General features: G+C 45.1%; 1 protein-coding gene across 3 annotated transcripts in view; it reads right to left on the bottom strand.

Annotated features, from left to right (window-relative positions):
- The window catches only part of MBD2 (methyl-CpG binding domain protein 2), a 75,136-nt gene extending 53,352 nt beyond the window's left edge, over nucleotides 1-21,784 (bottom strand). Inside the window, exon 1 of one of the 3 annotated variants that reach the window (XR_012851045.1) lies at nucleotides 21,382-21,784. Coding sequence is in view for 2 of the 3 variants with exons in the window: in XM_075841424.1 (XP_075697539.1) it covers nucleotides 21,382-21,491 (110 nt within the window). In the remaining variant the exon portion in view is untranslated. The remainder of the gene's footprint in view (nucleotides 1-21,381) is intronic. The other 2 variants (XM_075841424.1, XM_075841417.1) reach the window with 2 other exon arrangements.
- Nucleotides 21,785-23,251: the final 1,467 nt, after the last annotated feature.

Genomic DNA, 23,251 nt, shown 5'->3' with positions numbered 1-23,251 from the left:
AAAATAAGCCCTCGCACAGCTCCGTCGATGAAATAACAAAAATCTTATAGCTCTCAGAATGCAGCGACAAAAAAAACATATGATTTTTATTGTGATAAAGTAGTAAAACATAAAAAAAATATATATAAATGTGGTATCGTAATTGCTTTGACCCAGGGAATGAAGTTAACATGTAATTTATACCACACGGTGAGCGGCATAAAAACAAGACCTAAAAAACAATGGCGAAATTGCTGGTTTTTTTCATCACCCTAAACCCCCCCCCAAAAAAAAAAAGTTATACAATCGATTATATGTAACTCACAATGGTGACATTAATAAATACAACTCATTCCGCAAATAAAAAAGCACTCCTACGGATACATTGACGGAAAAAACAAAAAAGTTATGGCTTTAGAAATGTGTAGATGTAAAAAAAAAAAAAAGGGGAGTATTCCCATCTTAGACATTTATGGCATATCTACAGAACATGCCGTTAACGTCTGGTAGATGTGGGTCTAAGCTCTGGAAACCCGAACCTAACACAACCTAACACCTGCACAACGGGGGTCACCCGCACAAGACATGGGGAGGTAAGTATATGGGAGACACAAGATGTGCGGAGGTAAGAATAGAGGAGACACAAGAGGTGCGGAGGTAACAATAGAGGAGACACAAGAGGTGCGGAGGTAAGAATAGAGGAGACACAAGAGGTGCGGAGGTAAGAATAGAGGAGACACAAGATGTACGGAGGTAAGAATAGAGGAGACACAAGAGGTGCGGAGGTAAGTATATGGGAGACACAAGATGTGCGGAGGTAAGAATAGAGGAGACACAAGAGGTGCGGAGGTAACAATAGAGGAGACACAAGATGTACGGAGGTAAGAATAGAGGAGACACAAGAGGTGCGGAGGTAACAATAGAGGAGACACAAGAGGTGCGGAGGTAAGAATAGAGGAGACACAAGAGGTGCGGAGGTAAGAATAGAGGAGACACAAGAGGTGCAGAGGTAAGAATAGAGGAGACACAAGATGTGCGGATGTAAGAATAGAGGAGACACAAGAGGTGCGGAGGTAAGAATAGAGGAGACACAAGAGGTGCGGAGGTAAGAATAGAGGAGACACAAGAGGTGCGGAGGTAAGAATAGAGGAGACACAAGAGGTGCGGAGGTAACAATAGAGGAGACACAAGAGGTGCGGAGGTAACAATAGAGGAGACACAAGAGGTGCGGAGGTAAGAATAGAGGAGACACAAGATGTGCGGAGGTAAGAATAGAGGAGACACAAGAGGTGCGGAGGTAAGAATAGAGGAGACACAAGATGTGCGGAGGTAAGAATAGAGGAGACACAAGAGGTGCGGAGGTAAGAATAGAGGAGACACAAGATGTGCGGAGGTAAGAATAGAGGAGACACAAGATGTACGGAGGTAAGAATAGAGGAGACACAAGAGGTGCGGAGGTAACAATAGAGGAGACACAAGATGTACGGAGGTAAGAATAGAGGAGACACAAGAGGTGCGGAGGTAACAATAGAGGAGACACAAGAGGTGCGGAGGTAAGAATAGAGGAGACACAAGAGGTGCGGAGGTAAGAATAGAGGAGACACAAGAGGTGCAGAGGTAAGAATAGAGGAGACACAAGAGGTGCGGAGGTAAGAATAGAGGAGACACAAGAGGTGCGGAGGTAAGAATAGAGGAGACACAAGATTTGCGGAGGTAAGAATAGAGGAGACACAAGAGGTGCGGAGGTAAGAATAGAGGAGACACAAGAGGTGCGGAGGTAAGAATAGAGGAGACACGATGTGCAGAGGTAACAATAGAGGAGACACAAGATGTACAGAGGTAAGAATAGAGGAGACACAAGAGGTTTTGAGGTAACAATAGAGGAGACACAAGTCGTGCAGAGATAACAATAGAGGAGACACAAGAGGTGCGGAGGTAAGAATAGAGGAGACACAAGAGGTGCGGAGGTAAGAATAGAGGAGACACAAGAGGTGCAGAGGTAAGAATAGAGGAGACACAAGATGTGCGGATGTAAGAATAGAGGAGACACAAGAGGTGCGGAGGTAAGAATAGAGGAGACACAAGAGGTGCGGAGGTAAGAATAGAGGAGACACAAGAGGTGCGGAGGTAAGAATAGAGGAGACACAAGAGGTGCGGAGGTAACAATAGAGGAGACACAAGAGGTGCGGAGGTAACAATAGAGGAGACACAAGAGGTGCGGAGGTAAGAATAGAGGAGACACAAGATGTGCGGAGGTAAGAATAGAGGAGACACAAGAGGTGCGGAGGTAAGAATAGAGGAGACACAAGATGTGCGGAGGTAAGAATAGAGGAGACACAAGAGGTGCGGAGGTAAGAATAGAGGAGACACAAGATGTGCGGAGGTAAGAATAGAGGAGACACAAGATGTACGGAGGTAAGAATAGAGGAGACACAAGAGGTGCGGAGGTAAGAATAGAGGAGACACAAGAGGTGCGGAGGTAAGAATAGAGGAGACACAAGAGGTGCGGAGGTAAGAATAGAGGAGACACAAGATGTGCGGAGGTAAGAATAGAGGAGACACAAGAGGTGCGGAGGTAAGAATAGAGGAGACACAAGATGTGCGGAGGTAAGAATAGAGGAGACACAAGAGGTGCGGAGGTAAGAATAGAGGAGACACAAGAGGTGCGGAGGTAAGAATAGAGGAGACACAAGATTTGCGGAGGTAAGAATAGAGGAGACACAAGAGGTGCGGAGGTAAGAATAGAGGAGACACAAGAGGTGCGGAGGTAAGAATAGAGGAGACACGATGTGCAGAGGTAACAATAGAGGAGACACAAGATGTACAGAGGTAAGAATAGAGGAGACACAAGAGGTTTTGAGGTAACAATAGAGGAGACACAAGTCGTGCAGAGATAACAATAGAGGAGACACAAGAGGTGCGGAAGTAACAATAGAGGAGACATAAGAGGTGCGGAGATAACAACAGAGGACAAACAAGACGTGCGGAGGCAACAATAGATGAGACACGACGTGTGGAGGCAACAATAGATGAGACACGACGTGCGGAGGTAACAATAGATGAGACACGACGTGTGGAGGCAACAATAGATGAGACACGACGTGCGGAGGTAACAATAGATGAGACACGACGTGCGGAGGTAACAATAGTGGCGAAACATGACGTGCAGAGGTAACGTTAGAGGAGAAACAAGACGTGCGGAGGTAACAATAGAAGGGACACAAGAGGTGCGGAAGTAACAATAGAGGGGACACAAGACGTGCGGAGATAACAATAGAGGAGACACAAGATGTGCAGAGATAACAATAGAGGAGACAAAAGGGGTGCGGAGGTAACAATAGAGGAGACACAAGATGTGCAGAGATAACAATAGAGGAGACAAAAGGGGTGCGGTGGTAACAATAGAGGAGACATAAGAGGTGCAGAGATAACAATAGAGACACAAGAGGTGCAGAGGTAACAATAGAGGAGACACAAGAGGTGCGGAGGTAACAATAGAGGAGACACAAGATGTGCAGAGATAACAATAGAGGAGACAAAAGTGGTGCGGAGGTAACAATAGAGGAGACATAAGAGGTGTAGAGATAACAATAGAGACACAAGACGTCGGAGATAACAATAGAGGAGACCCAAGATGTGCAGAGATAACAATAGAGCAGACAAAAGGGGTGCGGAGGTAACAATAGAGGAGACATAAGAGGTGCACAGATAACAATAGAGACACAAGAGGTGCAGAGATAACAATAGAGGAGACACAAGAGGTGCGGAGGTAACAATAGAGGAGACACAAGATGTGCGGAGGTAAGAATAGAGGAGACACAAGAGGTGTGGAGGTAAGAATAGAGGAGACACAAGATGTGCGGAGGTAAGAATAGAGGAGACACAAGAGGTGCGGAGATAACAATAGAGGAGACACAAGAGGTGCGGAGGTAACAATAGAGGAGACACAAGAGGTTGCAGAGGTAACAATAGAGGAGACACAAGAGGTGCGGAGGTAACAATAGAGGAGACACAAGAGGTGCGGAGGTAACAATAGAGGAGACACAAGAGGTGCGGAGGTAACAATAGAGGAGACACAAGAGGTTGCAGAGGTAACAATAGAGGAGACACAAGAGGTGCGGAGGTAACAATAGAGGAGACACAAGAGGTGCGGAGGTAACAATAGAGGACACACTAGGTGCGGAGGTAACAATAGAGGACACACGAGGTGCGGAGGTAACAATAGAGGAGACACAAGAGGTGCGGAGGTAACAATAGAGGAGACACAAGAGGTGCGGAGGTAACAATAGAGGGGACACAAGAGGTGCGGAAGTAACAATAGAAGAGACAAAAGGGGTGGGGAGGTAACAACAGAGGAGACATAAGTGGTGCAGAGATAACAATAGAGGAGACACAAGAGGTGCAGAGATAACAATAGAGGAGACACAAGAGGTGCGGAGGTAACAATAGAGGAGACACAAGAGGTTGCGGAGGTAACAATAGAGGAGACACAAGAGGTGCGGAGGTAACAATAGAGGAGACACAAGAGGTGCGGAGGTAACAATAGAGGACACACGAGGTGCGGAGGTAACAATAGAGGAGACACAAGAGGTGCGGAGGTAAAAATAGAGGAGACACAAGAGGTGTGGAGGTAACAATAGAGGAGACACGAGAGGTGCGGAGGTAACAATAGAGGAGACACAAGAGGTGCGGAGGTAACAATAGAGGAGACACAAGAGGTGCGGAGGTAACAATAGAGGAGACACGAGAGGTGCGGAGGTAACAATAGAGGAGACACGAGAGGTGCGGAGGTAACAATAGAGGAGACACGAGAGGTGCGGAGGTAACAATAGAGGAGACACAAGAGGTGCGGAGGTAAGAATAGAGGAGACACAAGAGGTGCGGAGGTAACAGTCATTATAAAAGACATCTACAACACAAGGAGACAGATAATGGGGTCCTGGCCTATGTGTTACTGAGCCTCCCAGCACAATAGTACAGCAGATATCCGCACATTACACACAATACGTGACGCACGTCCATAGTGCAGGAAATGAATGCAACCAGAAGAAGATATTTATAAATCCCTGAGGGTTAAAAATAAATAAATAACCATACAGTACAGGAAAAATCTTTATATATTTTTAGGAAATGCGCACAAAATGTCACCATGTGCGGAGTAGTGTGGTGCGGGCGTACATTATGGCATGTGGTGGGTAGTCTTTATTCACTGTGGCTCTTTTTTATATTGTTTTGCCCAATGTTACGGCATCTAAACATTGAATGGTATTGATCTTGTATTGCTGTTATTTCTTCTTTTATCATAAACTTTTTTGTCCATATTCATCACTATATATAGGATAGGCCATTGATATCAGAACAGTGAGGGTCCGACTCCCGGCACCCCTGCCAATCAACTGACGAATGCCGCGGCATCTTCACTGTTTACCAGGCACAGCCCGGGATTTTGCAGCTCAGTCCTTTTCACTTGAATGGGTCCGGACCTGCAATTCCATGCACAGCCACTACGAATGTGTACGGCGTTGTGACTGTAAACTGGAAAAAGGCTGCGGCCCCATTAATCAGCTGATCAGTGGGGCTCAGTCCCCCACCAGTCTGATATTGATTTCCTATCCTAAAAATAGGCTATCGATATAAAATGCCTGGAGAATCCCTTTAACATTGGCCTTCCAACATTGAAACCTATGAGAACGTCTGACGTAGGACAAAAATGTATTGTGATTTAGGGCTTCCTGGCCTTGGGGCCTTCCAAAAAACAATCGGGCAGAGGATGTGACCACAGTATATCAGCACAATTTACATTTTCCATCTATAGGGTGCTAATGGGAAAGGATCATGAAGCCCCTCAGGATGGTCCCGGTCACAATAAGTGTGAGTCAGAGCATTCACTGGTGTGTCACCATAACAAAAATTAGGGGCAGACATATCATTGGTGCAACCTGTGCGGAATGTAAGTGCCTGAGCTAATGAATATAATGGATCACAATTACTGATGGATTATTAGAGAGACATGAGGATGAGATATTGAGGTCACTTCCTATATATAGACCATGACATCAGGGGATTCCCTAGGGCTGGAAGCCCCAGGCCAAACACAACCTGTTGCTCTACCTGGGGACTGACATTATTCAATCCTTAAAAAAATTTTCAATAATTAAAAAGGGTAGACCGACATATACCAGCCTGACAGAGGCCAAAAGGACCCTCTTTTGGTCTCTGTCGGGTTATTGGAGCCCTATAGACACATTTAGCATGTGCTTTGGGAACTTACCCAACGTACATGCTAAACGTAGGGCTAAAACAGGATGTGCACTAGGCTTTAGACAGATTAAGACTCCTCCGACCCCCTAAAATCTTGGATCCTCTATAACCTAATTATCCGTCCACATGTTGTAACGAACAGCCATTGTTGCTGGAGTGACTGGGGATTAGATCACTGCCGTTCTCACCTAATAGCAGATGTTCAACTTCCAAACACAACAGATGATCCCGACCGCACAAAAGCGAGGGCAACGCACCATAAACATTAAGGGTATGTTCACACGGCCAAATTTCAGACGTATACGAGGCGTATTTTGCCTCGTTTTACGTCTGAAAATAGGGCTACAATACGTCAGCAAACATCTGCCCATTCATTTGAATGGGTTTGCCGACGTACTGTGCAGACGACCTGTTATTTACGCGTCGTCGTTTGACAGCTGTCAAACGACGACGCGTAAAAATACAGCCTCGTCAAAAGAAGTGCAGGACACTTCTTTGGACGTTTTTGGAGCTGTTTTCTCATAGACTCCAATGAAAACAGCTCCAAAAACGGACGTAAAAAACGCAGCGAAAACTGCGTGAAAACGCCGCGAAAAATGCGGGTTGGTAAAAAAACGTCTGAAAAGCAGGGTCTGTTTTCCCTTGAAAACAGCTCTGGATTTTCAGACGTTTTTGTTGACTACGTGTGCACATACCCTAAGGCTGGGTTCACACGACCTATTTTCAGGCGTAAACGAGGCGTATTATGCCTCGATTTACGCCTGAAAATACGGCTACAATACGTCGGCAAACATCTGCCCATTCACTTGAATGGGTTTGCCGATGTACTGTGCCGACGACCTGACATTTTACGCGTCGCTGTCAAAAGACGGTGCGTAAAATAACAGCCTCGTCAAAGGAGTACAGGACACTTCTTTGGATGTAATTTGAGCCGTTTTTCATTGAATCCAATGAAGAACAGCTCCAAATTACGGCCGTCAAAGACGCCTCGCAAAATGCGAGTACGAGCAATTACGTCTGAAATGACGGAGCTGTTTTCTCCTGAAAACAGCTCCGTAATTTCAGCCGTAATGGTTGTTATCGTGTGCACATACCCTAAGGCTCCATGCACACGTTGCAGAATTTGATGCAGGAAAGCTGCATCAAAACCGCAGATAAAAACAGATTATTCTGCAGGGAAATCTGCACTTGATATTGCGTTTTTTCATAACTTTTTAGATGCAGATTTTACATTTTGATGCGGAAACAGGTGCGGATTATCTGCTGTGAATTTTTAGGTGCGTCAGATAAATTGTCATGTTGGGGATATTTTGAAGTCCACACTGCAGGTCAATTTCCGTGCGGAAAAATTATTCAACACATAGATGAGATTACTTGAAATTGACTTTTCAGGTTCTGTATTATCTGCACAGCAAATTTGCATGTAAGGCCTATACACGAGCGTATTTCTCGTCCGTGATACGGTCGCACGGACCTATTCAAGTCAATGGGGCCGTTCAGACATTCCGTGTTTTTCACGCAGCGTGTGTCCGGTGCGTGAAACTCACTGCATGTCCTATACTTGAGCGTTTTTTTGCGCATCACGCACCCATTAAAGTCAATGGGTGCGTGAAAATCACGGACAGCACACGGACGCACATCCGTGTGCTGTGCGTGATTCGCACAACAGTAGATCAAGAAATGACGGGAAAAAGAAAACCACCTCCTTCATTTCATTTTGTAAACGTCAAAACCGCTTGACATAAGGATGGCATACGTGCGCAAATAACGCAGAGACGCACCAAACACGCTGCATTTTGACCTAAAAGCGTGCAGTCACATGCGGCAGATTTTGTTGTAGAAATCTCTGCAACTGAAAATCATTTCTATTCATTGAATGTGGTTGTTTCTGCAGCAGGTGCATGAATTTCCGCAACAAAATCAGCCGCGTGACTGCACCCCAACAGACGTCACCAATCGCAGGGCACTTGGCCTTAGACGCAAATAATAGGCCACAATCAGAAAAACATCTCGATATTTCTTCCAGGGGTTTCCCGCTTTGGACAACCCTTTTGTATACACTCAACCAGGACATATAGACGGAGTTCCCCAATGAAAACCTTCATCTATAAGGCCGGGATCCCGCGTAGCGTAAACGCTGCGGAATTTCCACAAGTGAATTCTGTGCGGAAGTTCCTGCAGCATTTAGTGTATGTTCACACGCAGTGTTTTCATGCGTATTTCGGAGTGTTTACGCCTCGAAAAACGCCTGAAAAAACGGAAGCTGAACGCCTACAAACATCTGCCCATTGAAATCAATGGGAAAAACAGCATTTAGTTCATACGGGGCGTCTTTTTACGCCGCTGTTTTAAAAAACGGAGCGTAAAAAGACGCTCTGTAAAACGAAGTGGCATGTCGCTTCTTGAGGCGTTTTTTGGAGCTGATTTTCCATTGAATACTATGAAAAACGCTTAAAAAAAACGCCTCAAAAGAAGCTCCAAATGAAAAGAAGCTCCAAATTAAGGGTATGTTCACACGAGGGCGTCCGTAACGGCTGAAATTACGGGGATGTTTCAGCCTGAAAACATCCCCGTAATTTCAGCCGTAACGGCATGTGCAGGCGCTTGAACGCAGCGTCCATTATGGACGTAATTGGCGCTGCTATTCATTGGAGTCAATGAATAACGGCTCCAAATACGGCCAAAGAAGTGACAGGTCACTTCTTTGACGCAGGCGTCTATTTACGCGCCGTCATTTGACAGCGGCGCGTAAATTACGCCTCGTGTGAACAGACAAACGTCTGCCCATTGCTTTCAATGGGCAGATGTTTGTCAGTGCTATTGAGGCGCTATTTTCGGACGTATTTTCAGCTTCAAAAACATCTGAAAATCAGAGGCTGTTTTCTCTGAAAACAGCTCCGTAATTTTCAGACGTTTTTTGTAAGCGTGTGAACATACCCTTACAGTAGCAGAAAATTTATAGATGTGCGGATTTTACATTTTTCGTTGCTTTTCCTTTGCGGGTTCTCCTCATTGAATTCAATGGGGATGTAAAACCAGCAACAATTAGTCAAGTGTTGCGACTTTTGCGGCAGAATCACAGTGATTCCACTGCAACAATCACAACTCGTAAGAGAAAAAGTTTAAAAGTTTATATTTGTAACCTGAGCGTTGTTATAACAAACTCTTTCTTCTGTTCTTCCTCCAGGCCAACCTACAGGGATGACATTTCATCCCATGTGACCGCTGCAGCCAATCACAGGCTGCAGCGGTCACATGGGCTGCAGCGCCATCCCGGGAGGACAGAATGCACCTCAACAGAGGGACTCGTCGCTATTACTACGGCCAGCGTAAATATGAACGTTTTGGGGGGTTTTCTAGCGCTGCTTTCCACAGCGGTAATGCCGCCCTCAAAACTGCACCACAATGTGGTGCAGTTTTTCGGAGGGAATGTGCTGCTGGTTCTAAGTCGGATACGCTGTGTAGTTTTATGCAGTGTATCCGACCCGTGGAAACCCGGCCTAAAGCTGGCCATACACGATATGAAAAGTTGTCCGAAATGTCCAAATTTCGACCACTTTGGACAATCCGACAGACATTTAATCGGCCACAATGGTCAAATCACAGAAAGGCAGCTAAAAAAAAACAGGTTTTGCTCCAAAAACTTTGACGAGGTTCCATGAGGGTCCCCACCAACATCCAAAACAAAGAAGCACGATGCCCTGCAGTACCCCCAGTCACCACAGCTGCTTGGAAATTTCCATCACTGACAATATAATGTGCGAGACGATGGGTGGAATTCCGCTTTAACGACGAGACAATTTTAGCCCTTAACCCCTTCCCGCCGGATCACGTATATAAACGTCATTAAAATCGGTGGCGTACCGCCTTTTCACGTAAATGTACGTCATGGAGATGAAGCTGGCTCAGGAGTTGAGCCAGCGACATCACCACCGGGTGACAGCTGTATGTTACAGCTGGCACCCTGAGGTATCGGCCAGGACCGGAGCTAGCCTCCGATCCGACCGCTTAACCCCTCACATGCTGCGTTCAATAGAGATCGCAGCATGTGAGGAGTTTATAGCCACCGGCACCCCAGCAACGTGATCGCTGGGTTGCCGGTGGCTGCAAAGGCGATCGGAGGGCTAATGCTTACCTCCCGATCAGCCAGTAACGGAATCCTCCTATGCCCCGTCGTCGGCGGGGCCCAGGAGGCTTCCGGTACCATCGGCAAGATGGCGCCGGCTCAGCTTCCGGCTCAGAAGCTGAGCCGGCGTCATCAGCAGTGGGGGTCCGCTGTATGTTACAGCGGACACCCCGATCTATCGCTAGGAACCGGAGCTAGCTCCGATTCCTGGCATTAACCCCTTCGATGCAGCGATCCATTGTGATCGCTGCATCCTAGAGGTTTGAAGAAAATCGGCAGCCTTGCCATGCGATGGCAAGGCTGGCGACTGTTACTATGGCAACAGGAGCCCTAACAATGGACTCCTGTCTGCCATTACGTAAGCTGATTAGGCCCCGCCCAGAGGCGGAGCCTGATCGGCTTGCTGTCAGTGAACAACTGACAGTTCCAATACATTGCACTACATAGGTAGTGCAATGTATTAGAACATCAAACAAACAGTTGGACATTCAAGTCCCGTAGTGAGACTAAAGAAAAGTGTAAAAAAAAGTGTACAAAAAGTAAAAATAAAAGTTGTTAAACATACAATAAAAGTTTCAAATAATAACACAAAACACAATCGCCCTTTTTCACTTATCAAGTCATTTATTATAGAAAAAAATAATAAAGCCATACATATTTGGTATCGCAGCGACCGTAACGACCTGAACTATAAAAATATTATGTTATTTATCCAGCGCAGTGAACGCCGTAAAAAAAAAACTCAAAAACACTGCCATAATTACTGTTTTTTTGGTCACTGTCTTCCAAAAATTGAAATAAAAAGTGATCAAAAAGTCGCATGTATCCAAAAATGGTACCGATAAAATCTATACCTCGTCTCGCAAAAAAACAAGCCGTCACACAGCTCCATCGACGAAAAAATGTAAAAGTTATGGCTCTCACAACTTGGCGACAGAAAAAATACATTCTCTTTCCAAAAGTAATTTTATTGTGCAAAAAGTTATAAAAAAGTTCTATAAATTTGGTATCGCCGGAATCGTACTGACCCTCAGAATAAAGGTAACATGTAGTTTATAACGTACGGTGAACGGTGTATATAAAAAAAAAAAGTGGCACAAGCTGGGCATGACATATTTGACACTGAATTAGCATATCTAGGGAAACATTTTAATTTGTACCTTCCGCAGCGCAATCATTTATGGAAAAGACACGTGGGGTGAAAATGCTCACTACACCTCTTAATAAATGCCTTGAGGGGTGCAGTTTCCAAAATGGGGTCACTTCTCAGGGGTTTCTTTTATTATTTCACATCAAAGCCTCTGCAATTGTGAACCAATACTTTATAAGTCGCCAAATTAGGCCTCAATTTTACATGGTACTCTTTCACTCCTGAGCCCTGTCGAATGTCCAGGCAAAAGATTAGGGCCACATGTAGGGTGATTCTAAAACAGGGAAACACCGCATAATAATTGAGAGCTGTCTTGTTATGGTGGCACAAGCCGGGCACCACATATTGGCGTATCTAAGGAAAAATTCCCATTTTCATTCTCCCACATCGTGTGCACACGAATTTCTGCAAAACACCTGTGGGGTTAACATGCTCACTACACCCCTAGGTGAATACCTTGAGGGTGTTGTTTCCAAAATGGGGTCACTTCTGGGGGGGATCCACTGTTTTGGTCCCACAGGGACTTTGCAAATGCAACATAGCGACCAGAAACCAAATGCAGCAAAATCTGTACACCAAAAGCAAATGGCGCTCCTTCCCTTCTGAGCCCTGCCGTGTGCCCAAACAGCATTTTACGACCACGTGTGGGGTATTGCCGTACTCCAGAGAAGTTGCGTTACAAGCGTTGGGGTTCTTTTTTTCCTTTATTTGTTGAGAAAATTAAAAATTTGGAGCTAAAGCTACGTCTTATTGAAGAAAAAGGATTTTTTTTATTTTCACTGCCCAATTCTAATAAAATCTATGAAACACCTGTGGGGGCAAAATGCTCACTACACCCCTAGATGGATTCCTCAAGGGGTGTAGTTTTCTCAATGGAGTCACTTTTTTGGCGTTTTCACTGTTTTGGTACCTCAGGGGCTTTGCAAATGCGACATGGCCTGCGCAAACCATTCCTGCTAAATTTGAGCTCCAAAAGCCAAATGGCGCTCTTTCCCTTCTAAGCTCCGCCGTGAGTCCAAACATCCGTTTATAACCACATGTGGGGTATTGTTTTACTCGGGAGAAATTGCTTTACAAATGTTGTGGTGCTTTTTCTCCTTTAGTCCTCGTGGAAATTAGAAAAAATTAGCTAAACCTACATAATCTTTGAAAGAATGACGATTTTTATTTTCACGGCCTACTTCCAATAATTTCTGCAAAAAACCTGCGGGGTCAAAATGCTCACTATACCCCTAGATAATTTCCTCAAGGGGTGTAGTTTCCAAAATGGGGTCACTTTTGGTGGATTTCCACTGTTTTGGCACCGAAAGAGCCCTTGAAACCTGACATGGTGCCTAAAATATTTTCTAATAAAAAGGAGGCCCAAAATCCACTGGGTGCTCCTTTGCTTCTGAGGCCGATGCTTCAGTCCATTACCGCACTAGGGCCACATGTGGGATATTTCTAAAAACTGCAGAATCTGGGCAATAAATATTGAGTTGCGTTTCTCTGGTAAAAACTTCTGTGTTACAAAAAAAATAGAATAAAAATGAATTTCTGCAAAAAAAAATGAAATTTGAAAATTTCAGCTCTACGTTGCTTTAATTCCTGTGAAACGTTTAAAGGGTTAAGAAACTTTCTAAATGCTGTTTTGAATACTTTGAGGGGTGAAGATTTTAAAATGGGGTGACTTTTTGGCGGTTTCTAATATATAAGGCCCTAAAAGCCGCTTCACAACTGAACTGGCCCCTGTAAAAATAGCCTTTTGAAATTTTCTTGAAAATGTGAGAAATTGCTGCTAAAGTTCTAAGCCTTGTGATGTCATAGAAAAATAAAAGAATGTTCAAAAAACGATGCCAATCTAAAGTAGACATATGGGGGATGTTAATTAGCAACAATTTTGTGTGGTATAGCTGCCTGTCTTACAAGCAGATACATATACATTTAGAAAAATGCTAATTTTTGCAATTTTTCACCAAATTTTGGTGTTTTTCACTGGTAAATATTGAATTTATCGACCACATTTTTCCACTATCATAAAGTCCAATGTGTCACGAGAAAACAATCTCAGAATCGCTTTGATAGGTAAAAGCGTTCCGGAGTTATTACCACATAAAGTGAAATATGTCAGATTTGAAAAAATGGGTCTGGTCCTGAAGGCCAAAATGAGCTTGGTCCTGAAGGGGTTAAGGACCAAATTAATTTTTTTCGGGTTTTTTTCATCGTCGCATTTCAAGAGCGGTCACTTTTTAACTTTTTTTGTTGACATAGCTGTCAGAGTGCTTGTTTTTTTGTGGGACCAGTGGTGGTTTTTATTGGTACCGTTTTGGGGTACATGTGACTCTGAATGCTTTTTAACAAAAACCATCAATTTTAGCATGTTTTTTTTTGTTTACAACGTTCACCACGAAGGATGAATAACATGTTTATTTTATCGTTTGGTACGTTACAGACGCTGCAGTGTCAATTATGTGTAGTTTTTGTTTTGTTTTTTTCAAAAATAAATGTCTTGATTAGTTAAAAGGTGTTTTTGGTGATTTTTACTTGTCTTTTTGTTTTTTCAAAGTACTTCAGTACATTTTTATAAAGGGTAATTAAACTTTTAAAAGAACTATTGACATGTTATAGCGACAGGTTAGAGGTTTTCATCAGTTGGGTTCCGAGCACTGAGACCCCCACCGATTGCTAAAATGAAGCGGCAGGAACACTCGGTGGAGCGCGGTGCTGTTTAATTTCTGATTGGCTTTTCTCGGAGCGTGTACGGGCTCAATAGAAAGCCTATTAGCCCCTCCCTCTGTAAACCAATTAAGATGCTGCGGTCGCTTTTGACCGCGGCATCTAAAGGGTTAAACCGCCCGAGATCGGCGTTGGCAGGCCATAAATAAAGTGGCGGCCTAGCCTAAGGCCCCTTAGGCCCCATGCACACGACCGTATTTTCATCTGTCAGTAAATAAGGTCTGTATTGCATCCGTATTTGACCCGTATATACGGATCCGTAAAAAAAGAGGGAGGCTGCAAATAATGTCACCAACATGTTTCACTAAATACTGACGGTTTACAGATGCACCTATTTACAGAAGCGCCCATAGGCTTCTATGGGGGAGTCCGTTCCGTAACTACGGACAAGAACAGGACAGGTTCTATCATTTTTTCAGCACGGACACCCATCCGTAAAAATACTAAAAGGTGTCCGTGGCCAATAGAAATGAATGGGTCCATAATTACGTACCCAAAATATACGGTCGTGTGCTTAGGGCCTTAGTGACTGGCGTAAAAAGGTGTACTGGAGATCACTAAGGGGTTAAAAAAAATTAGGACATCCTAGAAAGATTACTAGACATGCTTGAGGCAATGAATACTAAAATGGGAACCGCGGTTAGTGCTGCTATATGGACATACTCGGACGGGTAAGTGGGCCACATATAGAACAAAATGTGAAGTTGACGCGCCGCATTTCAAATTTGATACATTACAAAATTATTGTTAATCAATTCGTTATTTGAACTACATTACTATAATAATAGCGCTAGGTTTAAACTTAACGGAGATTTCTCCACGTGCTTATTTCAACAATCCAGTTTTCCAGTTTAAGGCCCTGTTCACACAGAGTTTTTTGACGCGGAAAAATGAAAAACGAGCCAAAAAACTTCAGAAAATGCCTCCCATTGATTTCAATGGGAGGCGGAGGCCTTCTTTTCCCACGAGCGGAAAAACCGTCTCGCGGGAAAAATAAGCAATATGCCCTATCTTCGGGCATTTACGTCTCTGATCTCCCATTGACATCAATGGGAGGCAGAGAAAGCGTTTTTCGCTGAGTTTTTGCCCGCGTTGCTCAATGGCCGCGAGCGACAAACGCAGCAAACGGCATGCAGGCAGATCAAAATCTGTCTCAAAATTCCTGATGAAATTTTGAGGCAGAATTTTCTGCCTGCAAAAAAATCAGTGTGAACAGGGCTTAAGTGTATGCTAAATGCAGTCCGGCGGCTCAGTTGGCAGCGTTTGGCAGACACACAAATGTCAAGATTGGGCAGTCCCTTTTTAGATCGTGCCACAGAGCCCTCTATAGATACTGCCACAGTGCCCTCTGTAGATACTGCCACAGTGCCCTCTATAGATACTGTCACAGTGCCCTCTGTAGATACTGCCACAGTGCCCTCTATAGATACTGTCACAGTGTCCTCTATAGATACTGCCACAGTGCCCTCTATAGATACTGTCACAGTACCCTCTGTAGATACTGCCACAGTGCCCTCTGTAGATACTGCCACAGTGCCCTCTGTAGATACTGCCACAGTGCCCTCTGTAGATAATTCCACAGTGGCCTCATTAATAATAATAATAATAATAATAATAATAATCTTTATATAGCGCCAACATATTACTCAGCGCTTTACAATTTAGAGGGAACATAAACAGACAATATCAGACATTACATAGTGACAAAGTTCATTTACAATTCAAACCTGGGGAGTGAGGACCCTGCTCGCAAGAGCTTACAATCTATGAGGACATAAGGGAGACACAAAGTGTAATAGTGTTTGTTCTGTACAATGGTCCGGCCATTTTTATACAAATGGGGTAGGACACATAAAGCTGCATGAGCCGATCACCAGCCAGTATCCGTGTATGACAGACATGAAGAGAAGGAGTGTGAGGGAATCTTATTCTGATGACTAATCTAGAAGGAGGGCCATGGAAAGGAGTCAGATTAGATTAGATGCTGCCACAGTGCCCTCTGCAGATGCTGCCACAGTGCCCCCTGCAGATGCTGCCACAGTGCCCTCTGCAGATGCTGCCACAGTGCCCTCTGCAGACGCTGCCACAGTGTCCTCTGCAGATGCTGCCAGTGCCCCCTGCAGATGCTGCCACAGTGCCCTCTGCAGATGCTGCCACAGTGCCCTCGGTAGATGCTGCCACAGTGCCCTCTGTAGATGCTGCCAGTGCCTTCTGCAGATGCTGCCACAGTGCCCTCTGCAGATGCTGCCACAGTGCCCTCTGTAGATAGTGCCACACACAACCCTTGTAGATAGTACCACAGACACCCCCAGTAGATAGCTCCATTGGGGCTCCCTCTAGGAGTGGAATCCCCAGCCAGAGCGTTGCCGACGCTTTGGCCAGGGATTCCTCTGCTGGAGGAGCCCCTGACGTCACTGTCCATACACAGCGACATCAGGGGATCCTCCTGGACCGGAATGTCGTTAGGGGCAACCCCAGAGCTGGAGTCCCAGAGTGGAGCACTAGTATAGGCTCTGCTCCGGAACTCTGGGGAAGCCACTGACATCAGTGTCCATACAGTGATGTCAGGGGCTTGCCCAGAGCTGGAGTCCTGGAGCAGAGCCGCTTCTAGCACTCTGCCTGGGATTCCAGCTCTGCTCCTGACATCGCTGTTCAAATATGGACCCAGATGTCAGGGGCAACCCCAGAGCTGGAGTCCCGGGCAGAGCGCTAGTAGCGCTCCTACTGGGACTCTAGATGTGCTCCTGACATCACTGTCCAGCTCTGGGGAAGCCCTAGACATCGCTGTCCATATGTGGATGTCAGGGGATTCCACAGAGTCCCGGAGAAGAGCCCATACTAGCACTCTGCCCGGGACTCTGGCTCTGGGGAAGCCCCAGACATCGCGTGTCTATATATGGACAGCGATGTCAGGGGATTCCACAGAGTCCCGGAGCAGAGCCTATACTGTGTCCCATGGGCCGCAGATGACAGCCTCAGGGGCCGCATGCCCCGCAGGTCGCGTGCTTAAGAACCCTGATCTAGACATACCTATTGCGCGCTTATGGCACCCTATATGGACATGAAAGTATAGCCTCAACACACTCCTATCCCTACAGTACCCCCCCCCCCCCCCCAGATCATTGCTCTGGGAAAAAAATCATACCGTATACAATGAAAAGTTTCAGCAAATCTAGTGTTTTTAGATATAACCCTGTTTGTTTCAAGTGGAGTACTCCTTTAATATCTTCTGTGTGTAAAAGACACAAGCAGTAATTCCTAGCAGGTATCCGCCATTACACATTCTCAGCTTCCCTACATTGTGCCAGCCCATGAAGGGCATATAACAGGGCAGTGAACATCTTCTTTTTTTGTGTTTCTTTTGTCTGTGCCAGCATTTGTGAACACCTGCATAGGGTCTGTAATAAGTATTGCCACCTCTGCCTTCTCTGTCTGATATAAATGGAAATCTGGTGGAGAACATTGACGTCTATGAAGTACAGACTTGTTTAAAGTATTCCTGCCCTAAGGTTTATCCACCAGTGCCCGGAAAACAAGACGCAGAAGAGCAAATGGCCCTTAGCAATTGAATAGGCCAGGAATTGAATGAGGTCCGGCTGCTGCTTAGCATCAAGTCCTATTGTCAGAGGTGACCACCCTGGATCTCCACACACCATCATGGTGTCAATTATTGCTACCGCCACTTCTGCTCCATGCACGTCAGCAGGTAAAAATGGCCACCAGTTCACAGCGGGGAATATTCACCGAGGGGGGGCAAAAAATGGCACATCACGTGCAACAAAACCCTTCTACAGTGTAGGAATGGTCAACATTCTTGAAAGAACTGTCTCGAAGGCCTCCTACATGCAACTCAACTAAACAATGTCTGCAGCCAAACTCCCGAACCAAAAAGTGGTGGACCAGCTGAAATAAAAGTGTGTGCAGACGTTGTGCCAGAGCCATAGTGGCCTCCAAGAAGTTGAGAAGAACCAACTACGGTGGTGCCCGCCCACATGCTGGTCGAGGATTCAGCACCCACCAGTAGTCCACATGTTGCCCAAGTGCTGGCATTATATCAAGATGTAGCACAGTGAACTCAAGTTGGCAACACTAGATATGGTTGTAGCAGGTTATATTCCATGACATAGTGGCAGCACCACCATCAAGCCATTGTGCTTGGCATTGTCACTACAAATCACATGACTAAAAACCCTCTGCATCATGGATAATGTATCGCAACACCCACTATGGACCACACCTGATGCAAAGCAATAGTGCGGCTAATATACCAGATCAGAGACCAAATATAAGGCGGGTACAATGCAACCAAGATCATCAATAGCTCCTGTCCGCTCTGCCGGGCACTATGCCCTTCATGTCAATTGAGACCCAAGGCTGCTGCCCGATACAACCAAATCCACCCCCTTATATAACACCAGCTACACGTGACATGCCATGTGATGCCCAACATAGTTCCCTGGATGTGATATTTGGCATCATTACTTTTGTCCTCATACAAGGCAATCATTCTTCTACGGGCACTTGTGGAAGAGCGACCATCATGTGACCAATCATGTGACCGAACTTCAGGATGCGCATGACTACCTGACCGTAACATGGCGTCCGAAACCTTCTTGTAAGTAAAACATAAAGGGGTTGTCAGGAGAGCCCCTATTCATATTCTTTATTAGGACATGTAGATGTATTAGAGCGGTCCCCAGATTAGGACCCAACAACCCCCCCCCCCCCCCCCCACCACCCCCAACAACAGATAATCTCCATTGAGGGTGCTCCTTAGGGACACGGGGTTAGGACAACCCTTCAATCATTGAGTAATAAATAGTTACAAAACTTTAAAGGGATTATCAGATTTCTAAAATAAATAACAGCAGCAAATGTCAAATAACCAAAAAAATATTCACCTCCCCGATCCAGCACGGATGGTCCGGCGGTCCTCTCAGCCTTCGATTACCAGCAGCCGGCTTGTTACCGCTGCAGCAAATCAGTGACCTCAGCAATCACTGAGCAGGAATTCCGGCAGTACGGTAAGTGACCGCGGAGGCCACTGATTGGCTGCAGCGGTAACAAGCTGGTCACTGGTGATCAAAGACTGTGAGGACCACTCAACCATTTGCGTGGGATCGGAGGGGTGAATACAGCTTATTTGTTGTTTTACGGATGCAGTCATAGCAATTTTGTTTATTTTTGTTAGATTTATATATTTTTTTTATCACTACTGAAAACTTTGTGGGTTTTTTTAACATTTTTATTAGTCCAGCGAGTGTCAGATCTAATGTATTGCAGTTGTCATTTTTACAGGCAGAAAGAAGGCAGACCTGGAAACCTTCATTGGGCTCCCGGGCTGCTATGACAACCGTCGGCACCCCGTGATCGCGTCGTGGGGCGGCTGATGATCCCCTCTTTTTAACAGCGATTCCGCCATTGTTTTTTGGGTTTAGTTTTTTGGGTGTTCACCGTGCGGTAAAAACGGCATGCTACATTTATTCTGTGGGTCAATACGGTTACGGTGATACCATATTTATATACGGTAGTTTTTTTTTAATGTTTTACTACTTTTCCAAAAGGAAAAAAAAAACTATTTATTAAAAAAAAAAAAACGTGTCATCATATTCTGAGACCCGTATCTTTGTTATTTTTCAGACGATGGAACGGTGGGAGGGCTTATTTGTTGCAGGAGGAGTTGTAGTTTTTTTTGGGTACCATTTTGGGGAACATGCACATTTTTGATCACTTTTTATTCAATTTTCTGGGGGAGATAAGGTGACCAAAAAACAGCGTCCGGGGTTTTTTTACATTTTTAAAAAAAATAATTTTATATTGTAATAGTTCTGACTTTTACGGACGTAGCGATACCAGTTATATTAATTTCAGTTTTTTGTACATGAGAAAACTTTTTTTTTTATTAACTTTTAATATTTTATTGTACATTACAAAAAAAATTTACTTTTTTTTTTATTAGTGCCCTAGGGGACTTGAACCGGTGATTTTTGGATCGCATGCACGATATACTACAATACTAACGTACATCATGAATTTTACAGGCTCCTGCCATGGCTTAATAGGAGCACAAAGATGGCAGACCTGAGCGCCTTTGGTAGGCCCCTAACCTTCCAAGACAACCATCGGCATACCGCAGGGGGGGGGGCGCGATGAGGGAGGTGACGCGATGGGCTGTCAGAGGCGGTCGTCCCCCTTTTTTTAACTACTTAAATGCTGTGGTCGCAAATTGACAGCAGCATCTAAGTGGTTAAACGGACGGGATCAGTTATCTATGATCTCGCAGCTGCCACTTATATGTATCTGACATGTCGACAATGGGTTAATACTTCTCCCAGCTTCGGTCCTGAGAGTTTGCTACTATGTATCAGTGCAGCTGAGGCTGCGTTCACATCTGCGTTGGAGGCGTGGTTAGGATATGTCGCTATTTTGTCCGGCAACACGACAGAAACCCCAAAAGAACCCATTAAAGTCAATGGGTTTTTGAAGGCGCCGTTGGTGTCCGTCATGCGACAGATCCGTTCCGTTTTTGTTTTTTTGGGCGTTTTTCTGTTCCTATGACGGAATAGAAAAACGGAAAAACTAGCTGTGAGAAGAATGAGGTCTGTACGGGTTATCAGCCTCTGCATATAAACCAGAATGTTCTCATTCACTGACAGCAAGCCGAGATCTTAGAAATGGTGGGGAACTGAAACACAAAGTATATTAGAAAGTTGCAGAACTTTTCATTAGAAGATGATTCCTTTGCCACGCAAAATTTCTGCTCAGATTTTTATCCATATGGCGGAAAAATAATCAGCCGCAAAAATACGTAACAGAGAATGACGACGGACGGGGCTAATTTTTGTGCGTATTTTCGAAGAAATGCCAACGTATGCCTCGGATTTCTGCCACAGAAATACGCGACGGATTTAACGCCCAGATTTGAAGTATAATTAATGCAACGAGGATGGTGCCAACCGCCATGGAGAACGACACTAAACTTGTGTCGCCGGACTTTAATTGCCTTGTCGTGTCGCACAAACAGAATAAATATTGGATCATAAAAAAAGAAAAAAAAGAAAAAAAAAGGGTCATGACTTTGTGGGCACCAGTGCCAGCTCCCCAATCCCATTATACCCCTGAGCCCATCATGCCAACTACACTACATTACCTGAAATAGTAGACATCGCTCTTGCCAGCGCTCAGCCCGGACTTTCTGATGACTTCTTCTTTCTTCCAGCCCGACGGCAGTGCCGGACAGTCCATCTTCCTCTTCTCCATGGACCGGCTTATGTCCTACACCATCGCCCGGCACCTCCTCACTGTCCCCCGCCTCACACTGGGCTGTCTAGTCGCTGCAGCGCCCCCTAGCAACGCAATACTCTTCCGCAAACTAGTCCCGGCGTGATGGGCGGAAGGATATACCAGACCAGGAAACAGGTCTGGTGTGCCCACGGCGACAGGCACTTGTTTAACCCTTTCTCTGTGAAGTGACACAAAGTAGTCCGAGGTTTACGTTATGTGTTGTAAGCGCCTCGACGGTTTATTCGTTTCATAAACTACAAATCCCATGAGTCCACGTCGTGCACATCGATGTTTGACGCTCCTGGGAGATGTAGGTTAATCAGAATAGGCGTTGATCTTTATGTTCTTCTGCTGTACCTTGGTCTAATTAGACATGTTGACAGGAATGGCCAGGGATTTATTCTCTGTGGAGCAGAAACAGTGCTATGTTAACCCTTTCACAGCCTGTGATAGCCGAATAACTGTTCGCAATATTCATAATAACACTTGAATTTTCTGTGTTGCGCATTAACTGGTTATTTTCATTTTTTTCTCCACGACAAATTTTTTGCTTTTTCATTTTCCTCATTCGTTACAATGTATCAGCGCAATGTTTCAGTCTGCATCTAAGCTGTTTAGTTCACAGAGGGTTGTCTAGTGTGGGTACAACTGTAACAAACCCTCAGCTGTGAGAAGTATGTAGGATACACACACAGCGTTTTTGATGGCGTTTTTTTTACAGTGTTTTTTTCTAGTTCAAAAACGCTGCGGCCAGAGTTTAGTGAAATATAGAAAACACTCATTTTTTGTGGTATTTTTTTGTAATCTTACGCTTGTGCAAAACTACAACTCCCAGCATGTCCTGACAGCCGCTCACCTGATGCCTCTAACTTTAGGCTGAGGCTCCACGGTGTTTAAACGCGCACAATTTTTGCACTTGCGCAGTAAATTGCATGGAGATATTACATGCGGTGTTGCTGTATGGAACGCGTGACGTCACATGTTCACATTCGATGTCATGCACCTGCAATTTCGCAACCCCAAAAAAAATCCAACACTTTTCGATTATCACAGAAATCCAATTGAGGATCCTTCCCCCGACTTCATATAATTGCGGCACGCATATGGCAGACAAGTTTGCGCTGCGCTCTTGCATTAGATTGCAGCGCGATGGGTCGCCGTGGAGCCCTGGCCTTAGAGACGTCTGGACTATTGACAGATCATGTAAACACAAGCTGTACCTATAGGGGGTGCTGTAGAAGTGAAGGGTCACACACATGCAGTTTTGATGCAGATTTTGAGTGAACACATCATAGGGTTTTCCAACCAGTAAATATTGATGGCCTATCCTCAGGAGATTTGCTGCCGGCTCGCGGGTGTCACTCCGTCTGCCTGCCGACCCGCAGATCACGGCCGTGCACATGGCTACGGTCGTGTGCATGATGCCTTAGTATTCAGTTTTTTTGTGTTCCCGCACCGTATGCTAATGAGCATAAGAGTCATATCTTCATTCCTCAAATCTTTCCGAGTTAACCCCGCCTCCTTACTTCTGATTGACAGCTCCTCGCCTTCCCACAGCAGACAAAATCCTGCGCTTGTGCATTGATGTCCTCTTCTGGGGTGTGCGCACAAAGGGACACCGGATTATTACGATAAAAGGCGCAAAATATTTGCAGTCCGTTATTTACATTTGGAGGAGGAGTTTAGGAGCGGGGATAACGGCAATTAACTTTTGATAGCAGCGGCCAGTGAGGGAT

This window comes from Rhinoderma darwinii, chromosome 1, assembly GCF_050947455.1.
Source record: "Rhinoderma darwinii isolate aRhiDar2 chromosome 1, aRhiDar2.hap1, whole genome shotgun sequence".
In the NCBI taxonomy this organism is placed as follows: domain Eukaryota; kingdom Metazoa; phylum Chordata; class Amphibia; order Anura; family Rhinodermatidae; genus Rhinoderma; species Rhinoderma darwinii.
Note: the sequence above shows the minus strand (reverse complement) of the source record. Positions and strands in the feature narration are given on the sequence as shown.